Source organism: Plutella xylostella, chromosome 15, assembly GCF_932276165.1.
Source record: "Plutella xylostella chromosome 15, ilPluXylo3.1, whole genome shotgun sequence".
Lineage (NCBI taxonomy): Eukaryota > Metazoa > Arthropoda > Insecta > Lepidoptera > Plutellidae > Plutella > Plutella xylostella.
The window spans coordinates 319686-337900 of record NC_063995.1 but is presented as its reverse complement, the minus strand read 5'-3'; the positions used below and the strand labels follow the sequence as shown (position 1 = coordinate 337900).

At 41.9% G+C, this 18215-nt stretch overlaps 1 protein-coding gene and 1 long non-coding RNA gene across 9 annotated transcripts in view; one reads left to right on the top strand and one right to left on the bottom strand.

Annotated features, from left to right (window-relative positions):
- LOC105397529 (protein transport protein Sec16A) overlaps positions 1-18215 on the bottom strand; it is a 41723-nt gene that overhangs the window by 17248 nt on the left and 6260 nt on the right. For 5 of the 8 annotated variants that reach the window (XR_007267132.1, XM_048626125.1, XM_048626126.1 and 2 more), the window contains exons 5-16: positions 11852-11946; positions 11253-11316; positions 10832-10919; positions 9183-9248; positions 7908-8007; positions 7287-7437; positions 6546-6676; positions 6111-6207; positions 5452-5541; positions 1522-1641; positions 813-982; positions 69-174 (exon numbers count right to left, since the gene is read on the bottom strand). Coding sequence is in view for 7 of the 8 variants with exons in the window: in XM_048626125.1 (XP_048482082.1) it covers positions 69-174; positions 813-982; positions 1522-1641; positions 5452-5541; positions 6111-6207; positions 6546-6676; positions 7287-7437; positions 7908-8007; positions 9183-9248; positions 10832-10919; positions 11253-11316; positions 11852-11946 (1278 nt within the window). In the remaining variant the exon portion in view is untranslated. Of the gene's footprint in view, positions 1-68; positions 175-812; positions 983-1521; positions 1642-5451; positions 5542-6110; positions 6208-6545; positions 6677-7100; positions 7252-7286; positions 7438-7907; positions 8008-9182; positions 9249-10831; positions 10920-11252; positions 11317-11851; positions 11947-18215 lie in introns of all 8 variants that reach the window. The other 3 variants (XM_048626124.1, XM_048626128.1, XM_048626127.1) reach the window with 3 other exon arrangements.
- On the top strand, positions 13184-14047 carry LOC125489655. The gene is made up of 2 exons (XR_007267133.1): positions 13184-13760; positions 13906-14047. It is a non-coding gene; the product is annotated as an uncharacterized LOC125489655 (long non-coding RNA).

Sequence of the window (18215 nt, the reverse complement as noted above, 5' to 3'; positions counted from 1 at the left end):
CCCAACGTCCGTAAGACGGGGGGTCACAGAGTTATCTGCAGTAGTCGATGAATGAAGCTGTGACTCACCCATCTGTATGAGCGTGCGCTGCTCGTGGTCGGGACGCAGGCCGCTGTTGGCCAGCAGGATGGCGGCGTGCGGCCGCCAGTCGCCCCACCGCGCGTCCGACACGCACTGGAATGTACACCACGTAAGTTAACACAGTCATGTTGTGCACAATGTATACTAAACAACGGTCTTCATGAAAAACATGTAAAAAATAGGTGAGTCCGTTAGCTCGGTCATTTGGAGTAAATGGGAGGATCGTAGCGCAAAGAGAAGATCACTGAAAGCGGTCGGCTAGACGCCCGGTCTAGCGGCGCAGAGATCGACGGCGGCGTGACGTGGTTCTAACAGCGTCCCGCGAGCTTCAAGCGATCGATTGGCCAGACACTATACAGGACCCGCAAATGGCGAATCTTTGTATGTGGCTATCTAAGGCACATTTTGGGTAATAATTTCAGCAAGGTAAGTATGTCATGTACCTACACACAAACACACACAGCTCACTGTACTGACTGAAGGGTTCAGGAAGCTTATTTAAAAGTTTTCTACAATATTTATAATAAAAATATTGGTAGCTATTTTGAAGGCAGAAATTCTAATTTTTCGCTGTCAAACTATACATTTTGCTAATAAAAATGGCGTTTACGGTAACAGACATACATAGAGCCGAATTTTAATTAAATAAATTGAGGTTTTGACAGCTCTAAAATACGAATATCTGCCTTCAGAGTTGACATCACTGTTGTATTGAACATGTATGTACGTACGGTGGCGGCGGGCGGCGGCTGCGCGCCCAGGCCGTGGTACAGCGTGAGCAGCGGGTCGGCGGGCGCCAGGCGCGCCAGGAAGGCGGCGGCGGCGGCGGCGCGCGCGCGGCGCGGCACGTGCAGAGACAGGTGCAGCGCGTGCCCCCATAGGTCCGCCGACATCGCGTACTCTGGGGGTGAAGGGACTGGTTAAATGGCGTATGACCTACAGGTGGGTACTGACTAACGTTACGGACTGTAATGTAACATATTATCACTTGTATTATTAACAAATTATAACATACAAATAACACATGAGGATTTAAAGGCGATATGTACCTATCTACAGTGAATCATGGAATATTGCATGCATACGAGAACCTTGTTTGTTAGTTTTGAACAAATAACATGTGTGTTATTCTATTGGTGGAACAACAACTACCAGTTCTAATACTCTATCGATACCTAGGTGACAGTTACTATCATACGATAGGGTTTGATAGTTTGTGGAAAACTATAAAAGTACCTATCAGTTTTCTCGCATACAAAGTGGCGCCTCTAGCGGAAACTATCATAATACTTTCGTTTTTTCGTTTACATAAATTGCAAAACTGATACTAGAGGCCAAGTTGCATTCTGTCAAAATCGTATGAAAGGAACTGTCAGCTATCGATAGATAGAGTTATTGAAACTGGCAGTAAATTTAAGTGTATTGCTTTGCTTCTCTCACCGAGTGCCTGCAGACGGTCTCCGGCCAGCAGCAGCGTCCGGTACTGCTGCAGCGCCTGCTCCTCGGGGATCTGGGCCTTTGATGAAGTGGCCAGCAGCGGCGCCAGCACCTCCACTGGACCTGGAATGTGGGTTTTACGTTATAGTAGAGGTACATATTTGCGACATTGGAAATAAAACACTTTACTAACTCGGACTCTTTAGAAATAAGGAATTTAGTACAATTTTAACATGTGCTCTTACTCTTAAGGTGACGGAAAACACCGTAAGGAAACCTGCACATCTAGATTCTAGATGTGTATTGTCGACGATACGGTTCGAGACGTCATCACGTCGGGGTCACCAATGTTGAGGTGAGAGTGGGTGACTATGAGGTTAATGGAAATGACGAATGCAGGATTTCTGGAGGCCAAACTATTTGCTGAGTTTCTACACATAGTAACAAAATTACTTTAGAGTGTGAGCTAAGTGACGGGCGCGAGACGACTACGAGTATCGTCTGCGCATTGTTCGCTACTGGAAGTTACCAAAAAGCTTACATTACAAAACGTGACTAAAACATGTGTCGCTACAATAGTACCTAAGTACCTAAGCATTATGTACCTATACCTTTTTTCACGAGGAAAGACAGCTGATACAAACAAAAATTTCCCTTATTCGAATGTAATAAGGGTCCTGTCAGATGTCTTTCCTCGTGAAACAAGGTATAAGTACTGTAGAGTAAGACAGAATCACTGTATGATTCACTGCATAACCTATTATAGATATGTACTCGTATACTCTTTTATTCTAATAAACGTCAGTCGTCTGTAAACCATCCGTGTGTTTAACTGCCTCCAATCCCCCAACCTTACATGGCGACCATGCCATGTCGCGAGCGCGTTATCCGTACCGGTCAATAAATAAATTAATAATTAAATAAATTAAAATGGGCAATAAATTACCGACACCGGAAAAAACTGTGGAACAGCAAGAAATTATTACTCAAGTGGGTTACAATAACCATGTGCAGCATACGAATAATATTTTGAACCAAGTTTCTCAGTTGAACTGGTACATCTTCGTAATAATTATACTGGTAGCAGCTGTTGGAGTATTCTTCGTGTTCAGATACGTGAATAAATGTATCAATAAGAAAATCGATCGACGTGCACAGGCAAATCTATTTCGTCTGTCTAAAATGGAGCATGTAGCAGCCTAGGAGTCCAGGAGACCAGAGGAGGAGCGCAGGCGCCCCGGCCCGGCCTGGAGCCCGGGCCGCCCGGACATCCATTGGGAATTCAAGAAAATAAGTGATAGTGAAAAGTGTCAAAGGTCATTTTGTGTGAGTCTAAAGTGATGCCAATAGCGCAGGAATGCGAGTGCAATCCTTTTACGGACGTATAGCGATATACATTTAAAAGTAATGTGACGCGTAACAATCTTTTATGGACACTAAGGTTTATTTTTAGAATTATTATAAAGCTGAAGTACATGTAAGTAAAGTAAACATTTATTACCTAATTATTAAATTTGCTATTTTAAATGAGTTGAGTTATGCTTAAAGATATTAATTCAGTAGCTGAAAAACTTAAAGAAATAAGGACATATTTATGTAAAATTGGTCCTAGTAGACGACAGGGGGAAATATTAAAAACGAAGCTTTATGAGGCAAAAGAATTATATTTACAATATTCTACTTTGAAGGGACAGTTTATTGTATTAGTAGAAAAAGGAAAAATTCAAGGGGAACAGATTAATTTAGTGTATAATTTGTTTTCGCGAATAGATACCTTATTTAATGAAATTACGTCATATTGTAGAGAAAAACCATTAGAAAAAATGGATACTTTTGACTTAAAAACTGCTTTAAGCTTGTTACCAATTATGACCGATAATGTTGAAAATACAAAACAATTAATCGATAATATTGACTATTATGGTTCTCTTTTGACAAAGCCGGAATGCCAACAAAATTTGATAACATTTGTTTTAAAGAGCAGGTTATCCCAGGCAGCAAAGTTAAAATTGGCATCTACTTATACTAACGTTAAACAGTTGGTACGAGATATGACAACGGTGTTGTTATCACAGAAGGCCGCCACTGCTATACAATCGAAATTACAAAATTCGCAGCAAAACGACCGTTCTATAGATGACTTTGGTAGGGAGTTATCAGAGTTATTTATTGACTTGACGATTTCGCAGGCCAACGGTAACACAGACAGCTATGAAATCCTTAAACCGTTGAATGAAAAGATGGCAATAAAAAAGTTTGCCGATGGGTTGCGGAATCGCCGCCTAAGTACTATAATAGCGGCACGTAATTTTTCATCTTTGAAAGACGCCATCCAAGCAGCCATCGACGAAGAAGTGACGTCATCACCTTCTACATCTGGTACAATTTTTGGGATAAATCGACCAAAAAATTCAAATTACAGAGGCCGAGGTAATAACACACGTGGATATAATAAATTCAATAATAATATGTTTTCCCAGGGACAGAGTCGTACTTTTACTGGACGATATTACCAGAACAATAATTTCCGTGGCCATAACAGAGGGTACAACGGAAGCGGTAGGCGAGGAGGATACCGAGGAGGGTACTCCAGGTCATTCCATGGTCCTCCAAGAGGTCAAGGTCAAGGTCAATACCGAGGTAAGTCAAATTTTAATCATTCTAACAGGAACAATCAGTTCAGCCGGAATGTAAACGTCATGACTGAAAACAGCGCATCCACTGCTGAAAACGAAAACCTGAACTTGAATCAGTTTTTTCGAGACTAATCGATCTATTTATGCGTGCAATAATAATTGTCTTTCAGTGAACTTTGCACTTAACAACTCATGCTATCCTTGGTTAGTTGACACGGGAGCGAGCATATCGGCCATAAAACATAAACATCTTCTCGAACATAATATTCCGTTTCATAAAGAGAGCATCTCTATAAAAGGAATTGGCGGTTGCATAGAGACTATATAAGATACGGTATACCTAAGGAAATATCAACTGATAGAGGTTCTGAGTTTATGTCCTCAACCATCAAAGAAGTGTGTACTCTATTGCAGATAAACCAATTGAATTCAACTGCATACCACCACCAAAGTATTGGTGCTCTGGAAAATTCTCATAAAAGTTTAGGAAACTTTCTTCGTATTCAGACTGACAATCACCCTGAGTCTTGGAGTGATTGGCTTCAGTTTTGGTGTTTTTCACACAATACATCGATTCATTCAGCAACAGGTTATACTCCATATGAATTAGTTTTTGGTAAAAAATGTTGCCTTCCTAGTAATTTGAATAAAAATACAGTAGATCCATTATATAATATAGATAGTTACCCTCAAGAACTTCGTTATCGTTTACAAAAGTCACAGAAAGAAGAGAGAGAAAATTTAATAAAAAGTAAAATTGCAAGAAAAGTTAAGTATGACGAAAAAGTGAACCAAATTGTTTACAAACCAAATGATTTAATTTTAATAAAAAATGAAGTTGGAAACAAGTTTAAAAGCATATACTCAGGTCCATATCAAGTTGTAAAAGATGTATCTCCTAATGTAGAAATTATAAAAAATGGTAAAAATGATGTAATCCATAAAAATAGAACTAAGTTGTATACTCAATAGTTAATAAGTTTACTTGTATTATCGTATTTGTTATACTGTGTAACTGAACTGTATTCAAAACTGTTGTTTTTAAACTGTTAAGTAAGAGTAAAACTAAAAAAATAAATTTATCTTTGTAAACATTTATTTTTTTAAATATTCAGGGGAGGTGTAGAGTAAGACAGAATCACTGTATGATTCACTGCATAACCTATTATAGATATGTACTCGTATACTCTTTTATTCTAATAAACGTCAGTCGTCTGTAAACCATCCGTGTGTTTAACTGCCTCCAATCCCCCAACCTTACAGTACTACATGTATATATAGGTAATTCCTCGCATACCTGCGTCGTTGTCGTTGGTCTCGAGCGCGGGCGAGGCGGCGGCGGAGCGGTCCCGCGAGCGCTCCGAGCCCAGCGACGACCCCGACCGACCTGTGCGGGCAAGTTATATTATAAATACATTCAAACATTATACATTTATACACGAAATACACTTTCGCATTGATATACATAAGAGTTAAGCAAGCAACAGGGGTTCTTATTTTTCTTATTTTCTTTATTGGAGAACAAACAGAAGCAAACACATAGTAAGATTTCTATAAATTAAATAAAATTATCTAGGTGAATTTACCTCCTGGGACATTCTCACTAAGAAATCTATTAAGTTAAGCAACATATGGTACGGTCAGCCATAGAATGAGCGACCCATTTAAAGTGTTTCTTTTCTGGTCACTTCCGTGCTTCGGACGGCACAGTTCCGTGGGTCCCGGTTGCTGTATCGGCAGAGGCCTTCGGGCAGCTTGAAAACATCTGACAGTCGGGTTGCCGGCTTACCCGACAACTGTTTCAGCACAAGCTTGCTTGTGTTGGGGTCCACCAACCCGCACTTGGCCAGCGTGGTAACTAGACCTAAAACCCTTTCTTCATTGGAAGGAGACCCGTAACCCAGCAGTGGGGACGTGATGGGTCGTGATGATTGTGCGGGCACGTGTGTTACGTACCGTTCCTGGCGTGCTTGCCTGCGGGCGCGGGCGGCTGGTGCGGGTGGTCGCGCGCGCTCTGCATCAGCAGCTCCGCGATGTCCGCGCCCACCACCGTCTAAGAACATACACAACCCTCGTTATTTAATTATAAGGACGGACCGAAGGATTCAAGTTCCTGATTTAATCTAACGATAAAACGATAAATAAGGTCTAGAGAATTTTAGCAGTAGCTCATTTAACTTAATTTTTCATGTTGAAAAACTGGACTCTGAATGAATTCTCAGTCTATTAGATGAGAAGAGCCAACGATCAAGCTAATGTTGCTTATCATCCAGCTCACTGGTTGGATGAGGAAGGACGAGGACATCGTTTTAAGCTCATTATACAGCGTTTACTCAGCAGCAGTCTTTTGTTAGCTGCTAATGATTATACATGTGTGTGAATAAGACATACCCCGTTCTGCGTCAACAGCAGCGCGAGCAGCCGCCACAGCAGCGCGCGGCCGAGCGGGTCGCGCTGCTCGCTGCTCGCCTCAGCTGCGCGGGCGCTGCAGTACTCGATCACGCTCTTCTTGTGAGTCACGCCTGCGGGGGAGGGGGGGAAGTCAGTTAGTAAGGGTTGCTGCAATACGATGGAGGCAGAAAGGAAAATAACGAAGCCCCAGTTTCACCACAGTATAACTTCTTTTTTTCATAGCATCGATCACTCATCAGACCTCGCAGCTATGTCTATCTTTGTCGATAACGGACCGGGGATAAGTGCAGCGGGCCTGAGATCGTCACAGCTTAGGTATTTATTTCACGCGAGACCACCGCGAGACTGTCGCTCATGAGAAGGTTGTCAAACTTATTTTGGATTTCGGCTCAAAATATCTACATACAAATAAGGTGATTTTGACCGGTGTGTATGTAAATACCTATAAACCGGTCAAAATCATAAACTTCTTTTTTGCTTCGCTGTAGTCGGGTAAAAATAGATTTTTCCACGGCATCAGACATCCAATATTACCTTTAACAAGCGGCCCCGGGTATTCACTAAGCTGGCGATGGCCGGGGTCGTGTTGCAGAGCCGCGGCCACGTCCAGCAGGCGCACAGGCGAGGCAGCGTCCACCGGGCCGGCTGCCAGCACCAGCACCAGCCGCGTGCCGCGTAGGCTGCCCTGGTAGTGAGAGTGTAGCTAGTATACTAGGGTACCTTTAACGAGCGGTCCCGGGTATTCACTAAGCTGTCTGTGCGCGGGGTCGTGTTGCAGCGCGGCGGCCACGTCCAGCAGGCGCACCGGGGAGGCAGCATCCACCGGCCCGGCCGCCAGCACCAGCACCAGCCGTGTGCCTCGTATGCTGCCCTGGAGGGGGAAGGAGAGAGTTAGGGGATGAAAGTACAGGGTCCACCAACCCGCACTAGGCCAGCGTGGTGGACTAGAAGGAGACGTGATGGGTCGTGGTGAAGGGCTAGGGTGTAAAATATATAGATCCTGCTGTTGCAGGATTTGCTTCGCCTTAAAGTTTAAAGATTTCCTGTGGGAATTTGATAAGAAGAATTTGCCTTTCTGTTTATACAGAGTAAAGCTTGCTATATGGCAAATTTCATTAAAAAGGCCGTGTAGTTTTAATCCACACACACGAGATTTCGTGGTTATAATATTAGTGAGTAAGATTATGCACTTCATCGATAGTTCAATTAAGAAAAGAAGTTATTAGCTGCATTAATCACACAATAAACTATTAAAATACCTACAAAGCTAACCAACAACATGAAACATTTTTTAGTCTAATGTAGATGGCGCTGTAAACCTCTTGTCATTGCAATATGTACCTTAACGTGTGCGGTGGAGAAGCGGAATGGCGTGAGGCGGTCGGAGCGCACCGTGGACGAGTCCAGCTGCAGGTTCAGCGACGCGTCCGTGTTCAAGTCTCTGTTTGTGGTATCATTTATTATTATAAGGGCTGATTTTTCAATGGCCAGATAAAAGATATCTAGGCAATAATTCTGATACTGTCGCGACTGAATGTTTGTATTAGACAGTGACAGCAACTATTTTATTCGACAGATAACATTTATCTGACTATTAAAAAATCTGCCCTAAATAAAATTGCTTCAAAAGTATTAAATAGTAAATCGATAAAAAAAACTCGAAAATAGGAAGAAACATCTTAATCTGACAGATGCTTATTGATTAATCTTTGACAACAAGACAATAAGAAGAGGAGAGAAACATACCAGACAAACAATAAATTGAAGAATTTAATACTCTCCTTTATGGTAAAGGAACAATAATAGGACACAGAATATCCATTTATAATAAACAAAAGCATCATGAATATCCATTTATAGTAAGCTCCGGGAATCGAACCCATAACCAGCAAAGAAAGATCCAATTCCAAGCCATAACTGCAAATATCTTATAGCTATCACAAACAACATCCAGTGCCCAACGTTGCGATGAGGTGGCTACATGCGATGTGGCGACAAATGATACTAATGCAAACCAAATGTATTATGTCACTATACAGGTTGTCACAAAAGTGGTATAGTAAGCCGAAAAGGAGTGGCTGAGGGGGTCATTCTGAACAAAGTTTCTTCCATAACCATAGGGTGAAGCAATCATTTTTCTCAAGTCGTAGAACAAACGTTCAGAATGTCCCGTTTCGGCTTTATGTACCACTTTTGTTACAATCTGTAGATACTAACTAAATTGTACACACCATAAAGAATATTCATTACAGTAAGGTCTACTGAAGAAAAGTCTTCAAAAAAGTTTCGTTTCAGTTATATTCTCGAGTAGACCTTACACCACAACATCAAATGAACCTAATTTAGAAGGCATCAATCTTCAATTCAGTAAACCTATCTGACCCCTTAGCATGAATTTTCATCGTGAACGTGTAGTAGAGTTCATCGAGTAATTTTGTATGAAAATATGAACAGCGCCCCTGGCGGTCGGTAGCAGAACTAAAATTTCCCTTCAAAATTCATCGAGTAATTTCACGTCACGTTCACGATAAAAATTGCCATCATTGCCATTTAAGGAAAACCAACTGTACATTCTAAATTGAAGTTAAATGCCTGTTGAACAAGTTATGTTGTTACCTGTCAGAGTAGTCGGTGGCCACGGAAGGAGCGTCCCGCCGCCGCCGCGCCGCCACCTCGCTGCGACTGTGTGCGACACCCGAGTGTTTGTGTGTGTGTGCGTGTGTGTACACCATATGAATAGTGTACTATTCAGAGCAGGGAAGAATAAGCGATGCTAACTGGCCCTAAAGCGGCATTTACTCGATAGTGTCTGCACGATCTTAATCTGAACTTCTTGAACTGATTGCGGGCTATATTCTGTCACAGCTTTCCGGTATTGGTAAATTGGTATCGCTTATGCTTCTTCACTCTGTATAGTCCACTCATAGCATGATCACACACGTCTCCCACTTCGTGTAAGAAGTCTCTCAGTTCTTTGCTTTGACCACTGAACAGCGATTTACTTCAATATTTACAAATAAACTTTAATTTATGGCTGTGTAAACATATTGGTTACTGAGTAAAGCGTGTCGTTACGCTTAGCTAGTAATATTGTCAAAATTTTTTTTTATACAAAATGTTGCCAAGTGGAAATGACCTCCTTACATCAAAGTGGGAGATTTACCGAGGATAATCCACAAAGCACTGATATATCACTCATTGTGCTAAAACCACAAACACACTCCAAATAAATCAAAACCAATGTAAAATGAAATTAAAATAATTATCCAAATTCTTTATGTAACTTCTTATAACTAGGAATTCAATACTAAACTGTGTATTTTGAATTTCTAATAATAAATAGTTCAATAAATAGAAATATGCACATGAAAATAAAGTAAATTGTGTAGGTGAATAACAAAATGCACATAAAATGAAATTAGTTAAATGAACTAACAAGAGTATCAAGAAACAAGGTTTGTTGATAAAAAAAAGAACGGTATAAAATGGTAATCAATAAAGTTAGGATGATGAGTACCTACATTTAGGAACATTTTGTTATTCGATCACAGTTCGTGTTCAAACCAATTCAACTCATACACCTTGTAAAGCAAAAAGGTTAAATTTTTAGATTAATTTTATACGTTTTTCACTGTTAGCTCCTGTTGCTACCAAATAAATATACACGGTATGAGTTGAATACATATTGTGGGCGCAATGTATTTTGTTAAAATAATGCCAGTAATGCTCAGTTAAATATCAAGCGTGCCAAACGAAGCTTTCAAAATTCCACACACACTTCCGACTGTCCTTTAGAACACATCGATCACCAATAGGAACACGCCCATTCCAATAGCGCCATCCTATTGGCCCAATTAATTGTAAAGCAAGTACCAACAAAACTAGATTCTATTGTCTTTTGCATAAAATTCAAAGGAACAAATGACAGTCGAAAGTGTCCCGTCAGTTGAGTATAGACTACAACATTTACTTGTAACAGAACAACGAGCCGCTCTCTGATTTTATGTTCTAGTGTATCATCCTTTTACAAGCTCTTGGTCATGCTTTTGCCTGTATTGTACCATTCGTAAGATATTTTTTTATATTAGGTTTAACGGCCCTGGATACGTGTCCTTTTGAGCCAACACTTGTTAGTTCACTTCACCCATTCGTAAGAACGTTACATTACACAGAAATGCTTTCAAAATGTTGTAATCTACACTATCAGCTATCCCCCCGCAGCCGGGCGCGTCAATGCAGAATGCACTCTACGGCGATGTACTCACGTGTCCTTGCCGGCGAGCCCGTTGGCACTGGAGCGGCCCGAGTGCACGGAGCCGCGGGACTCCTCCGCGCGGCTCAGCGGGCCGTAGCCTGGGTAATAAAATCATAATATTATATGAAAGACACTGGCTCGTACGATACAGGGTCTCCTAGTGTAGGTTGCCAGGGCCATTTCATGCAGTCGATACCTTGTGTAATGTACATTTTGAATGAGCTCGTTATTATTTAAGATTACTTACTTCTACTTTATTTAGATTTTAGATCATAAACAATGTTGTTATAATAGGCTAAGTTTTTGTCAATAAATATATTATATTCTATTCTATTCTATATGAATAAGAAACCGTCTAGTTGTTGGAATGTGGTCTATCACATAATAATTGTTTGTTGGGTAGATCTTCTATGGTATTACTTATGGCTTACCTAATGGATAGAGCTTGTGCGGCGGAATGTAGGGCGTCTCGCCTGCCATGAGTTGCTGGTACACCTGAAATAAATTAATAATTATGTAGTTATCATTTCACACTGTCAAAATTTAAATTTCTATCAAACTACATTGCGAATATGTATATAAACTACAGAGACAAAAAAAATACTATTGAGAAAGGATCTAGAACGGAAAAAGATCTGAGCCGCGAGCACAGGATTCGAAACCTCCGTTTACGTTGCGTATCATCAAATGTCACTGTCAAAATGTAAGGCAAATTTGTTAGTTCCAAAAGTGGCATTTGTTTTTTCCATATGTTTGTGTAGATTCGAAAATAGTAAATCCTGTGCTCGCGGCTCTGAAGCTAGACCAGCTTTAAAGGATCCTACATGTACATTATAGTTGAAACTCGCAGTCGATGCGTGGAAATATTAGACCAGCTCCTATCCCAGGTTAGATCCCCGGGTGGGGTCATCACCGATTTGTGTTGGATCGTCTGTTGTGGATCCGGCTCATGAGCCTGCGGCAGCCGTGTCGACTGGCTAATGAGATTGACATCCGGCTGATCGACATTCAGTCAGAAGCACAATGTTACCTGCATGTAGGCGGCGGGGTCGCTGCGGCGCAGCTGCTCGTAGTACTCGTACTGGCGCCGCTGCAGCTCGTACGGGTCCGACAGCTCCATGTACGCTGCGGGAGAAACAGTATTGTTGAGTAACCAGATAAAACCGCATAAAACTTAAGACATCATTATAGATGAAACGGAGATTCAACGGCAGCAAAAAGCGATTCGCAATGGGCGCTTTCGTGTAACGCAGAAGGATTATGTTCCGATAAGGCGAAGGTCCAAAATCTGGCGAATATGTACTTGATGTTTAGTAACGTGAGGTACTAGCGTGCGGTAGCGGAATATATCCCATTCGACGGGGAAAAACATTTGATTCCAACAAAAACTACCCTTATTCGAATGATATAAGGGTTCTGTCAGATGTCTTTACCCGTGAAATGGGATGTAGTTGACACAGGGCGCACACACGGTCGTAGTTGGGGCGGCGGCGGTGGCGGCTGCTTGCGGGATAGTGGACTCTACTAGCTAGGACACAACGTGCACTCACGGTCGTAGTTGGGGCGGCGGCGGTGGCGGCTGGTTGAGGGATAGTGGACTCTACTAGCTAGGACACAACGTGCACTCACGGTCGTAGTTGGGGCGGCGGCGGTGGCGGCTGCTTGCGGGATAGTGGACTCTACTAGCTAGGACACAGGGCACACTCACGGTCGTAGTTGGGGCGGCGGCGGTGGCGGCTGCTTGCGGGATAGTGGACTCTACTAGCTAGGACACAGGGCACACTCACGGTCGTAGTTGGGGCGGCGGCGGTGGCGGCTGGGTGAGGGATAGTGGACTCCACGCCAGGTTATGTCAAGCAAAAAAAAACCGGCCAAGTGCGAGTCGGGCTCGCGCACAAAGGGTTCCGTAGCAGCAAAATTACAGTTAAATCAACCTATCTCAAAAACTATAAGAGATACTTTGATCAAACCAAAAATCGTTGAAAGAGTTAATTAGCATACATCACCTCTATTTTTTTTAGAATTTTATACCCCGTAGTTATAAAAATAGAGGGGGGGGGACATACTTTTTACGACTTTGAGAGCTGATATCTCAAAAACCGTTCACTTTAAGAAAAATGTTTTTTAGAAAACTTTATATCATTTTAAAAGACCTTTCCATTGATACCCCACACGGGTATGTACATCGAAAAAAAAAATTTCATCCCTCAGTTACATGTATGGGGGGCCCCACCCCCAATTCTTTTTTTTACTATTTAGTGTCATATTTTTGTAGCGGTTCATACAACACATATTCCCATCAAATTTCATCACTGTAGTACTTATAGTTTCCGAGTAAATCGGCTGTGACAGACGGACAGACGGACAGACGGACAGACGGACATGACGAAACTATAAGGGTTCCGTTTTTGCCATTTTGGCTACGGAACCCTAAAAACGGTCCTTAAAAAATGACACTGCAAGAATCGAATATGACATTTCGTTCCCCTCCTCGTACTTCACCCCCTCCAATATTCGGGCGCCATTGAGAATTTGCATGACAGTGACAGCCAGCACGCCAGGCCGCCATTGCTTATTGTTGTTGAGAAGTGCTTGCGTCGATTAATTTCCGCCTCTTTAAATCCACAATTTGTGCAATATCGTGTAAATTTTCGGCAATGTTTCGAAAGTGTTGTGTGCCGTTTGCAATAATAAACGACAGGACGTTAAATTGCATAAATTACCCGCTGCAGAGGACAGCAAAAACCGGTGGTTAAAGTGCATAGGTTACGAAAATATTGGTGAAATAATCACCACGAACATGTTTGTGTGCCATAAACATTTTGAACAGAGGTTTGTTAACCCGATGACTAATCGTTTGAAGGGTGATGCCTATCCATCCTTGTTTACTGACTTGGAGATTTCCTCAGGACATCCGTCACCGGTCCTTACAGAAACAGGTAGGTGTTGCTGAATTCATGATGAATTATTGACGATGCGTATTTCAAAATCAATCGTCCTTCAACATGCATTTTCGTTTAATGTCATAATTAACAAGTAATTTTTATTTAACTTTGATTTGTATTAATGTTTTCTAATTTTCAGATGCCAAGAAGACAACAGATCATAGTTATTCCAAGAAGCGCCACATTGACCATTCATATGCACAACCACCAAATAAAATGGCATGCCTTGAAGTTAAGGGTATGTAGTAGTATTTTAGTAAAATAAAAAACTATTTAAATAATCATTTTGTTTTAATTATACCTATCTCCCGTAATGTATTTATTTTTGAATGGGCCGTATTTTCAATCGCCGGACAGCACATTTATTCCTAGGAACAAATTAATGTCTGGCGATTGGAAATATTGGCCATAAGGAAAATGCCCGATTTCAAACCGTAGGGTGCTCGGTTATATATTAAGGCTGAAAATTTTGATTCCTCAGCCAAAAAAAAAAAAAAACCGAGCACCTTAAAAAAATAAAAATGTCATGATCAATTCTTGCAATGATGCCAAGACAAAGTATGGATTCCGTTTTCATGTTGTTGCTAGGACACACGTGGTTTGGAATTTCGGGTTTTTCTATCCACTTCTTTCTGTTACCTTCGCTGGATTTAGTCAGTAATTAGTGTATTTTGTGTTTACTAACCCTTGTAGCAGTGGGTAAGTAGTTTTTGTGTTGTTTTCTGCCCCATCTGGGCTTATCCCAGATGGAGCATTTTTCTGACCGACCCCCGGATCCCCCGGATACCGGTACGGACGAAGCTGTTTTAGTTATAGACAACTCTCCTCCTTTATTCTCGGAGTCCACTCCAGAACTCAACAGGAAACGTCGTTTAGGAGAGAATAATGATTTAGACGCCCGAAAAAAGGCCATAACGAGCCCGGATCTTGCTTCTGCGTCCATTCAAACCATCTACACGCACTCGTCCTTAACTGGTACTGACAGGACTTACAATCAAGAAGATGCAGGTCCATTTCTGGTGCACGTAACTCGCGAGGAATCTCACCCAGCCTCCAGCATCTCAATTAAACCGATTAAATTTGGTCAGTTCCTCCACCAAAATAAAATAAACAACATTGTTCGCGATGGCGTAAAGCGTGTAGGACGAAACCGAGTGGCGGTGGAATTTCGCACTGCTGAAGATGCCAACCTCTTTCTACAAAACCCTGCCCTGAAAGATAACGGTTACAAAGCGTCAATCCCGACCTTTAACATAACTCGAATGGGTGTCGTCAAGCAAGTCCCGCTGGATATGTCCATGGACGAGTTTGTCGCATCGCTAGAACTCCCACATAACTGCGGAATTGTTCTAAAAGCTCGAAGAATGAACCGCAAAATAAGAAGTGACGGAATCTCGACATGGGTCCCAACCCAATCTGTAGTTCTCACATTTAGAGGCCAAATTCTTCCTGACAAGATATATTCATATCACGTGGCTACTGATGTCGAAATATACCATTACCCAACAATAATATGTCTAGCTTGCTCTAGATATGGTCACGTCCAAGCCCAATGCAGATCAAAGCCCCGTTGCTACAAATGCTCTGGTCCTCACTTGGGCGAGTCATGCGAGGTATCTGAAGAAAATGCTTCCTGTGTATACTGTACTGACACACATTTCTCCAATTCCACCAATTGTCCCGAAAAATCTAGACAGAGGGCAATGAAACTACTAATGGCCCAGGAAAATATATCTTTTTCTGAAGCAGCATCCCGTGTCCCCACCACAAGGAAATCATACGCATCAGTAGCTTCTTCCTCTCCCCCTTTGACAACATCTACCCCCTCTCAGGTAAAGTCGCCACCACAAAATCAAATCTCGTACAGAAAAACAGTGTTTACCCCCCGACGTCCTCGCTCTCCAGTGGGCAAGGGCTACGATAAGCAAGCTCACCAACGAATTGTATCCGAGATCCCATCCTCATTTCCTAATGGTCACTTGCTAATGACCAACACAGCCTCTCCCATCACGCCAAATGACATCGAAATGCTTCTTTCCACAGTCATTTGTATAATATCAAAATTCAATGACTCAATACCGCCCAACGTAGCTGAAAAACTAAATCAACTAGTAAATATGAACAATAACAACTATGGCTCAAGTCCTTCAGTGGAACACCCAGAGCCTGCGGCGAAAGAAATCTGAACTTCTACAACTTTTAGACCAATTTAATCCAATCATCGTTGCCATCTCCGAGACATGGCTGGTGCCCGGTAGCCGATTTCGGATCCCGGGTTACTCGTGCCTTCGGGATGACAGAGATGACGGATATGCAGGTAGTGCTTTACTAGTAAAGCGCTCTCTCCCATTTTATTCAATTCCTCTTCCTATGCACGGGCGGGAATTTAATGCTGTTGCTCTAAGAGTCTTCAGCATTACTTTCGTGTCCGTGTACATCCCTGATCCCCATCCTTCCATTCTTCCTTCCCTTTATAGTACAATTTCCTCTCTTCCCAGTCCAATTCTCTGTATGGGTGATTTTAATGGTCACCACATATCGTGGGGTTCCTATTATAGTGACGCTTTCTCTATCGCTCTTTTAGATATTTTCGACGACCTAAATGTCTGCCTTCTAAATGATGGATCCCCCACACGTCGGGTTCTCCCTACCCAGAACCCCAAAAGCGCTGTAGATTTGTCTTTTTGCTCCCCCTCTCTTTCATCCTCAACTTCCTGGTCTGTTCTCCCTAATACATATGGCAGTGACCACTATCCCATATTAATGTCTATATCCAACAGACCCTCTATTGCTACAGATTCCTCTCCTTTCCCCAAGTATAAAGTGGGTAAAGACAAATGGGATGACTTCATTTCTTCAGTAGAAAATAAATTGAACTCGATTCCTCCCATCTCTGAAAGCAATTTTACAGAAAATTATAATAAATTTGAAGAGGCACTAACATCATCTGCTCAGTCTCGTAAATCCCGGAAAAGGTTCAGATTATCTCCACCTTGGTGGGACTCTGATTGTACAGATGCTGTGAACCAAAGAAATGAAGCTGAAAATGGGTATATTTCATCAATGACAATGGAAAATTTTGTTAATTACAAACGAAAAGCAGCTTTTGCCAAAAGGTTGCTTTCCAAAAAAAAGAAACAGGGCTGGATTAAATTCTGTGAAAACCTATCCCCTATGACCCCTAACACCTTAATATGGAGAAACATCAAAAGATTCCGTGGGTCCCTTACCACTCACGACGTATCTTCCAATGACCCCTCTTTATGGCTTGAAGGGTTCAGTAACAGATTAGCCCCTCCCTTTGTCCCTAATTTCGATTCCCTGCCGTCCACCCCCACTCTTCTTCTATCCTCAAATAGTATGGATTCTCCTTTTTCATACGATGAACTCGACTCAGCTTTAACTGGTCTTTCCGATTCCTCCCCGGGCATTGATGGTATACCCTATTCTCTTCTCTCGAAATCTAGCTCTAAGATCAAGCGCTACTACTTGGAACTTGTTAATTTCTTCTTTGAATTCGGCACAGTCCCGGATTCTTGGAATAAACAGATAATTATCCCTTTATTAAAGACCGGTAAGGACCCTACTGACCCCAATTCTCGCCGCCCAATCGCCTTATCGTCAGCATTGTGTAAAGTCATGGAGCACATGATGAAAAACAGGTTAGAGTGGATCGTCGAGTCGAGAGGAGTCTTAGCCAAATCTCAATTTGGCTTCCGAAAAGGCTTGAGTACTCTGGATAGCCTATCTATCCTCGTAACCGATATTCAAATTGCATTTAAAAGAAAAGAATATTTAGTCGGTGTTTTCCTGGATGTAGCATCCGCATATGATAACGTCCTTCTTCCGATACTCAGGCAGAAAATGCACCAGCTGAGCATTCCGCCGAAGCTGACACGTTTTGTATGCAATCTACTCATGGAAAGAGCCATCATTATTAAATGCCCTAACTCCCCTAATATTTCCCCCAAAACCATATGGAAAGGACTTCCTCAGGGATCGGTATTAAGCCCCCTCCTCTACAGTATCTATACTTCTGAACTGGAAAAATCTGTTGATTGTTTCTGTGAGATTCTTCAGTATGCTGATGATTTAGCCCTTTATTACTCCAGCGATTCCATCTCTGAATCTACAGAGCGATTAAACCTTGCTCTTAGGTACTTAGCGGACTGGTTATCAGAACATGGCCTATCTCTATCAGTGCCCAAGTCCTCAACTGTGGTTTTCACTAAGAAAAGGTCAATCCCGGACATTGATATAGTTATTGGAGAGGATCAGATTCCAGTCCATAATAAGGTTAAATTCCTGGGAGTTATCCTAGACACGCGACTGACTGGTATCCCACACCTTAATTATATAGCCCAAAAATGTGAAAAAAGTATAAACATTTTAAGATCATTATCTGGCGTATGGTGGGGTTCCCACCCATATTCGCAAAAGCTTTTATAT